We start from the raw sequence: 8,816 nt of genomic DNA, 5'->3' as shown, positions 1-8,816 counted from the left end.
GTTGGCATGCACAATCCACGTAGACCACGACCTAATTCGTGGTATGTATATGTGATGTTCCTATGCACCACAACCCAATTCATGGTATGTAACGTGATGCTCCTATGCCTAAAAAAGAGTACCATTTATGTTCTCCTTTTGTCCATCCCTTCAGAATCAAAAACCCCTAAAAGTTCTAAATTTGTGATTTAATAAAACTCAGAGAAACAAAAAGATGAACAAGATAGGTAAAAAGTTAAAGAAATCACTAGGTGATTCCCATGGATCGATTTTGTTCATGTCCACCTCTCCGGTTGCATTTATGAAGAAGGTATTATGGATAACTTTGTTTGATAATGCTTCTCAACCTGACCGATTTTTACCGGTTCATAGGTTTTTTGGCCTTTAATGGCCTTTAAGAACCGGATCCAGGACCGATTCCCGGTTGAACCGGCTGGTCCGGTCCGGTTTCCAAAACATGGGGTTTTGTGAAGAAGGTAATTAATATCCATAACTTTGTTTGACAGATAATGAGTGATAAATTCTTTAGTTTGGGCGCAAAATCGAAATTATAGTGGCATGTCCATTATCGTCTTATGAACCAGAGAGCTTCTGCATTTATTAAAACCTTTGTACACTTCGTTTTCTTTTTTGAAGCATGTTTTCTGCTCTGGTGTTGGTGTAGAAATTGACAGAGAGCACGAAATGCTTTACCCTTCTTTTAACAAAATTATATATTTCCACACTTTACATACCATAAATTACACTTTTGTAACACATAACAAATCATCGTTCAACTCCACAACCATTATTCGTATATTTTGTTTTATTTATGTATCCAAGTGTCATCGATTGTTTAAAGAGAAAGTACTCTAGTGAGAACCAGTAACCCTACATTCCGGTGGAAAGCCTTGAGGAAATCGCTTAGCATCGTTACAATAGTTATAGATCATATGATTGTCTTTAACCCACTTCAGTTTCTGGCTATGGGTCATACCCCATTGCAAAAGTGCACCAGTTTTAACATTGAAGTTGCGATATGAAGCTGTGAATGGAGCTTTAGTCCAGTCAGTTTTCACTAGCCCACCTCTAGTTGCCCACTCGTCGGCATTCCACAAGCTTGAATACAGCCTCATCGGTTGGTGTTTTGGAAATGGAACACCAATGGCTTCCATATTCTTGAATTCCCTTATGGGTGTTTCATCTACAAGAAAACTAGAACAAAATATTTTATAATATGTTAGTAAATGATGTGAAAAGTAGCATGACTCGGATACAAACTTCCTCTTTCAACCCGTTATTTAGATTTGCTATATGCAACATCTAACAAATGATATAGATCGATTCCTTTTAGCAACCAAACATAAGAATATTTCGCTTTGTTTCTTGTAAAATTACGTGATCATTACAATCCAAAAGGCAAAATCAATAACAAAAATTATCTAACGAATATATATATCTAGCTAGGTGTTGATGAACTTACACAATGGTTTGAGGAGTCCAAATGATGGAATAAGTGTGGAAATTGGAAGTTGGATCGAACCACATTCGAAATTGTTGCTCTCTATCACCTTTGCCTTGGGCGTAGACGTTGGTGTGAAGTGTATATGGTTCGCCACTCACGTTTCCCAAGAACTCAAAGTCTATTTCATCGTGATTCGCACCTTGTGATGACAACTGTTTATTTAACACCAAAAGAACAAATTAACACAGAGATGAATGCAATGAAAGTGGAAGTATTATGAGATCATCGGAGAGAATAAAGCATGCATACATAGTAAGCGGTGACAGTTCCGGCGGAGTTCCCTGGAACAAGCTTCAGTTGCATGTCGATTCTCCCAAACAGATACTCCTTCTTCGACTGGAAGCCTGACCCGGAGACTCTATCGAGAGAAAGAGTAAGAATGTCGCCGGCGCCGATGATCTTACCACGGCCACCACCCCAAGTGATGTCGAAATCATTGTAGAAGTTAGTGTTGCCGGCGGCGTAAACAATCAGAAAGAGTTGTATACAGAATATAAGGAGTAAGCTGGTGGTTCGTGTGTATAAACAAGACGAAGAGGTCATCGTGTGAATGAAGTTGTGGCTTATGATATCCAGTCGTCATCTGTGGGTGATATTTATAGATAGACACAAGTGTAAGTCGGTCTTTAATATCCATTAAAATATGATGAATATTATGCATGTGTCAAAGACTAGGTAGCTTCTGGGGTTTGCATGTAAAGTTAACACTAGTGTGGAGATAGGCCAATTAGAGATAACGTCGGGAAGAATTGATAAATTCTGGGTAAATCATTCATCTAGCTATTAATTAAGCTATTGGTTCTGGGTGTTACCATTTTTTTTACATATTTTTCTTTTTATCAATCTTTATTATTCTCCCCTCATGGCTTGTTTTATATAAGAAATGATCGATCACCATTCACCTTAATTCGTTAAATATGTTTTAGGTTGTTATATAAAATACAATTATGCAAATAAAAAAGACAAAAGAGGGGAAACTTAAGTCCTATGGAAACAACCGGATTTTTTGCTTAATCGAACTCAAGACCTCATTGGTTTGCATTCAAGGTATTTGAAAGAACGGATGCTAAATTAAATAATATATTGTGTATCATATTTCTAGGAACCAGAATTTCATTATAAAACTAACTAGAATGTTTTCGAATTCTTCATGTATTGTATTAGCAGCCATTTAACAAAATCTTTAAAGTTTTCTATTTATCGATAAATGCACAAATGTTTCTAACAAAATAGAAAACATGAGTGCATAAATGAATAAGAAATCTATTTTGCTAGATATTTTACAAAAATTATATAAATTTGTGGAATAATTAATTCGTTACTATATAATAAATGATGAGTAGGTAGCTATTGGTAATTTTGAAGCGTAGAAAATAAACAATATGAGATAATATTTAATCTTAGTATTGGATAGGTGATAGGTCTGAATAAAAGAATGTTTATTTTAATGGTTGGAAGGGATAGATATGATTCTGAATAAGAGGTGTTGTCGGATATGAGGCCATGAGGATTAAGAGTTATGATATATCTGAATAAAGTATCGGTGTGATTCCTGGAAAGTCTGCTGCGTCTAAATCCATGCCAGCCTTCATTTCATTGAGTTCACCTCATTTATCCGAAAAGAAATTCTAAATGGACGTTTGAATATTTCTAATATGTTATGTAATTTCATTTGGACCTCTGTATATTTCTAATATGTTATGTAATTTCAAAAATGTCCAAATTGTCAAAAATTACAAAGTCTGTTCCTGTTAATTTCTTTTTGACGAATGGTACCTGTGGTTTCAAAAACCTGCATGAACGGCCCTTTTTGCTGACGCCCTTACTGTTCATCCGTTACTTTAAAGGTATTTTGGTCTTTTCAAGTAGCAGAGATTGAATTTGTGACTATGCGTAAACCATAGGTCCATTTATGTAATTTTTTTTGTATTTTATGTTTATGAGTTTGTGGCTTTTCCACTCTGAACCTTTTATTTTGAACTTTGAAAAATGTTACTTTCACCTATCTCTTTTCTAATTTTTTGTGTTTAACCCCGTATTATATATGACTTGATTTTTATTAATAACTTTCATTCGTTAACCTAAAAAACTATTTTTAAGTGTTTATTTTTATATATTAGTCAGTATAATTCAAGGTGTTCAACGTTTCGACTTTAATTTAGAACTTTCTTTCGTTAATTTTTTTTTTAAATTACATGGTTTTTTCATAAACTTTTCGGTTTAAATTTGATTTTGTCTACGTTTCGACGTAATTTTTTTTGTTTAAATTTATGTGCGTTTCCTACGTATGAGACGGATCATATATAATAACTTTCATTTGTTAATTTTAAGAAATGTATCATATTCGAGTTTGTCTACGTTTCGACGTATTTTTTTGTACATTTTTTGCTTAATTTTATATACATTCCTACATATCATTCTGGTCACATATGTGACAACCCGAAATTTCCATTCTGAACAAACCATATCAAGCCAATAGAAGTTAGAACAGTTTCAGTGAAATTCCAGACTTTGGGTATAAGTTTGATAGTTTTTCAGGATTTACACTTAAGGAGATATTAGGAGAGTGGATGCACTAGGGTTTTGTGCAACACTGTTATTCCAATACTCTAGAATATTAGAGTTCATTCCGGGAATAAAAATATTTTCTGCCAAAAATCTCAGGACTATATATAGAAATCTGAACCATATTCATTCATTAGTTACAATCCAACTAGAGAAAAGCCGAATTCTCTCTCACGGATCTTCGGGTTTTTATCCCAAATCATGAGTTCTTCTATCTAGTTGTATTATATAGCTTAGGTTGTGTGTTATAACATCAAAATCGGATCAAAACCCCAAGATTCGGGAGTTTACCGCCCAAGAACACTTGGAGAGTAAACTCCTTTTTAAGGGCCAAAACTGTGCCCAATGTCCCTCAAAGCCTTGGAACTCAACATAGGGACTACCATTACATGTTTAGACCACCAAAACAATTAAGAATCAAGGGTGAAAGTGAGTTCACGGCCAAGGAAGTTCTTGGGCCGTGAACTCCATTTTTAAGTGACAAAATGCCCTAAAACCCCCCTTAAGCCAAGAGACTAAATTGGACATGTACCTAAATGAGTTTAGGACTAGCAAACACACTTAGAAAACCAAGAGTAAGGTGTTCACGACCCAAGAAGGTCTAGGGCCGTGAACTCCATAAAATGGTGCCAATTGGTGCCATAAACTCTTCTAAAGCCTAGTACAAAAAGCCTAGTTTAGTTCCTAGTTAATTTAGGGACTTGAAAACACCATAAACATCCTCCCAAGGGAGATTACGGCCGTAATCTCCAAGGGATATGGTCCCAGGGCCGTGAACTCATCAAAGGAGTTAAAAGGAAGCCCAAACACTTGTTTAAGCCTTGAAGCAATTCACCACTTAAGTTGTAATAATGTTAGGCTTCATTTAGGAACCTTATTGAGAGTTTACGGCCAGGAGTTTACTCCCCTGGGTCGTAAACTCCAACACATATGGTCTTTTGACCATAAACTCCCATGAGAGGTCTTGCACTCCTTTATTGCAACCCATTAGCCTCCTAGCACTTGACCAAAGTGTTTACCTCGCATTAGAATGTTTATACATGTTTAATTAGTGTTTTAATCACTAATTGTTTATATGCATATGTCTTCATATGTAATTAGGATCATTGTGTGTGTCTAAAGTCTTCACTTGACACCAAGCACTTGTCCGATCCTTCCTTACGATACAGTCCGTTCAATTCCAATCACTTACTACAGGTGAGTTCATACCCCTTAATCAATGTTTTAACAGTTTTTAAATGTTTTATGGGGGGGATACAAGTAGAATTATGCTAATTATTATATCAATCATATGTGATTAATAAGCAGCATTCAAATGATTGGCTATTCATTAGTCGTTTTACCAAACAGTTTCCTTCAAATGTTTTCCATAAACACTTTATGTGTTTAAAACTCTTTAATACACTGTACCTTTTACTCTGTATGTTTCATTTCAAACTTATTTACAATTGTGTTTCAAACAAATGTTTCTTTATACTAAACTGTTTTATCAAACCCATGCCTTCAAACCGTTTTATAGATTGACATCAAGTCGATCTTTTCTTAGATAACAATTATGTTCAAAGGTTTTACAAAACTTATTTTATGCTTTTATATTATAAATTGCATGCCTCTATATGTATAGTTATATAAGAAATGTTTAAAATACTTAGGAAGGCTATCCACCCTGTTTCCTTTTCCTTGATTTGGATGTGGTTTGGTGGGATATCGGGTACCCGTCTGAAGGTCGTTTAAATATTAGTTATATATCATGTGTACATATACAGTCATAAAGGTCCTTCCAGTTCATCCAATGCCCTTGTGTAGCAAGGGTATACATCCATGTCCATACGTACCAGTTAGATTACTAGTAAACTACCATATGGGTAGTTTAGGAAGATACTAGAACTATTACTAGAACGCGATATCATACAATGAGTTAGTTCATTCATGAGTCAATACTTTCTAGAACATTACAGTACATTACTATACTTGCTAGATAGAGAGAGCATACATTACAGCTAGAACATTACAGTACATTACTATACATGCTAGATAGAGAGAGAACACACATTACAGCTAGCACACGTAGAACATTACAGTACATTACTATACTATTACATGAGTACAATTACATGATCACACTTACATGAGTACGCTTACATATACATAGAACAGACGTCACTAGGTGCTATAGCATGGAACCAGTTCAGGATCTAACTATACCGATGAATCACAACGTAATTGTGATCGTTATATCGAGTATACATGATCATAGTAATGTGGATGCTCACGGCCTGCATACATGCAGGGGTCGTAGGTAGGTCCCAAAATCCCTTTGACAGGAGAGCATATAGCCTGGGATCTAGACATCACATTATACCTTATCCCTCAAATAAGGCAGTTGAGTACCGATGTAGTTATTTATTACAAATGCTACAGTACTTAGAAGAATTACCCTAGACTTTAAGTAATTGGTAGGGTTGTAGTTCGACACTACACCATAGTACTATTTCATTTTCCCATTACATTCACTTCATGAACATTCACACGACGCACGGTAATGTAGAAACTATCTTTTTGGTTAATGATAGTCAGACTCGGGAAAATACACACTCTTACAAAAGACACACACAGATACTAGATGCCTTGGTAGAAGGCTACATATAGATCAGTTAAGTCTTGGTAGAAGACTCCCTGTTATAATAGTAGGAATCATAGGGATTTCTATGGTTTTTCAAACGTTTACAATTGTTTTACAAACATTTTCATACTTACAGTTTATATACACTTTTAATACATACAAATACTTACTTACAAATTAAGACACTAAAATACTTATGATCTCACCAGCTTTAAAGCTGATACTCTCTTTCAAAATAACTTGTATCCTCAAGTCAACCATAGACAGGTACCGATGCAAGGTTCAGGGAAGATGGTGCTTGATCAAGACGCATCTTTCATTTTGATTTATACTTTAGTGTCTATTATAATTTGATAGAACACACTTGTATAATAATTATATTATGTGACAACCGTCAAATTCTGGTCAATTCAAAGTCAAATAAAGTAAACAAGTCAAACCGGTCAACCCAACTAACCCTTGGGTACTAGGGCTTACGTTATGTATTTACTAAACAACTCGCTATTCTAATGAGAGATCATAAATCGAAAAGTACGTATATCTAGATCTCCTTAACCTAAAACTGTGGTAAGTGACGAGCCAAACCGATAAAACAATGTTGCATACTCATCGGGAGTGTGTAAGATCCTTAAACAAGGCTTAACGGGGTTTACGGACCTTGCATTGCAAAGCCAGACACTCAAAAAGGTCACAAATGAAACCTCTCTCAATCGTTTTCACTCTATCTCTCTCTATTTGAAATCTCTCCCAAATCTCTCCAAGTATGTGAAATCTCTCCCAAATCTCTCTAAGTGTGCGAAATCTCTCCCAAATATCTCCTTGTATGAGAAATCTCTCCAAGAATGTCAAATCTCTCCCAAATCTCTCTAAGTATGCGAAATCTCTCCCAAATATCTCCTTGCATGAGAAATCTCTCCAAGAATGTCAAATCTCTCCCAAATCTCTCTAAGTATGTGAAATCTCTCCCAAATATCTCCTTGTATGAGAAATCTCTCCAAAAATGTCAAATCTCTCTAAGTATGTCAAATCTCTCCAAGTATGACAAATCTCTCCCAAATCTCTCTCAAAATCTCTCTCAACTTTTTATAATCACTCGGGGCATCCCGACCCTCGAATTTGGCGAAAACAGCCCAAAAACAGAAGTCTACGCGAAAAACGGACTTAAGGAGCCGAAACTCCTCTTAGAAACCGGAAAGTCCTCTCAAGGGACCGAACCCTTCTGAGCCGAAGGCTGCTGAACCGAACCCGAAAGGTCCTCTCGGGCCCGAACCTCGCATGCCACACCCGAACCCGAACCTTCGGTCCATTTCGGATCCTGATGCCTTGACCGAACCCTCGCTTCTGAGTCTTTGACCGAGCCTTCGCCTTCGCTTCTTACTTCTGGTTCGCCCCATTTCGCTTCCGGCTCGGCATCAACAAGGACCGAATCTCGGCCTAGGGACCGAACCTCCGACCTAATCCGAGAGGCCTCGCTGGAAGTGCTTTTCTTCCCGGTTTTCGACTACGACTTCATTTTAGCTTCGTTTTTAATTGTTTTAACGCGGGATTTTCACCCAAAACTTTATTTTAACATATAAGGACCCATAATTATTAAATTATCACGTTTTTAAGGATAAAACCTTATCCAAAAGAGTGGGTGAAGTACAAAGGTGGAGTGTTGACTTTCCTTTATTTTATGACACAAGCAACCTCCATTACCCACTCCATGTCACTATTCCCCATCAGCCCTTACCTAGTCACTTCATTGTACTTTTCCCACCTTTTTCCAACCACACAATTGGTCAAAGGCTAGAAAAGTCTCCTCTCTCCTCACTTCTCTCATTTTCTCTCTTTTCACCAAAAAGATCAAACTCTTTTCTCTCTCACTTCCTCTCTCTAGAATTCGAGATTCAAGGGCTGATCTTGGGTTTTTCCTCCACATTTGGTAAGCAAAATCCACTCTCCTTATGATTATTTCACTTCTTTCTACTCAAATCATGGATATCTTACACAAACTCCATCATAATTATGTTAGATCTTCGAATCTTCAAGTGATTCTTCAAGTGTTCTTGGGTTGAACACTTCTTTTCTTCAACACTTATCTTCTAAAATCACTCAAGGTGAGTTCATACCCCTACATTTTTA

The 8,816-nt window shown here is 36.3% G+C and overlaps 1 protein-coding gene across 1 annotated transcript; it reads right to left on the bottom strand.

Moving 5' to 3' along the window:
- Positions 1 to 725: 725 nt before the first annotated feature.
- LOC145061100 (xyloglucan endotransglucosylase protein 1-like) lies at positions 726 to 2,062 on the bottom strand. The gene is made up of 3 exons (XM_079008476.1): positions 1,754 to 2,062; positions 1,463 to 1,656; positions 726 to 1,194 (listed from the first exon to the last, which is right to left on the bottom strand). Exons 1-3 carry the CDS (start codon positions 2,045 to 2,047, stop codon positions 852 to 854), a joined length of 831 nt encoding a protein of 276 aa, XP_078864602.1. The 5' UTR covers positions 2,048 to 2,062; the 3' UTR covers positions 726 to 851.
- Positions 2,063 to 8,816: the final 6,754 nt, after the last annotated feature.

This window comes from Lactuca serriola, chromosome 7, assembly GCF_051521515.1.
Source record: "Lactuca serriola cultivar US96UC23 chromosome 7, Lser_US96UC23_V15, whole genome shotgun sequence".
NCBI classification, from domain to species: Eukaryota; Viridiplantae; Streptophyta; class Magnoliopsida; order Asterales; family Asteraceae; genus Lactuca; species Lactuca serriola.
This window is presented reverse-complemented; position numbering and strand designations above follow the sequence as displayed.

Excerpts from the sequence above, each read along its gene's own strand:
- LOC145061100 (XM_079008476.1), bottom strand. The coding sequence starts at position 2,047 with ATGACCTCTTCGTCTTGTTTATACACACGAACCACCAGCTTACTCCTT. Across the intron at positions 1,657-1,753 it reads GAACTGTCACCGCTTACTAT|TTGTCATCACAAGGTGCGAA; the intron begins GTATGCATGCTT and ends TTAAATAAACAG. Across the intron at positions 1,195-1,462 it reads TGGACTCCTCAAACCATTGT|TTTTCTTGTAGATGAAACAC; the intron begins GTAAGTTCATCA and ends ATTTTGTTCTAG.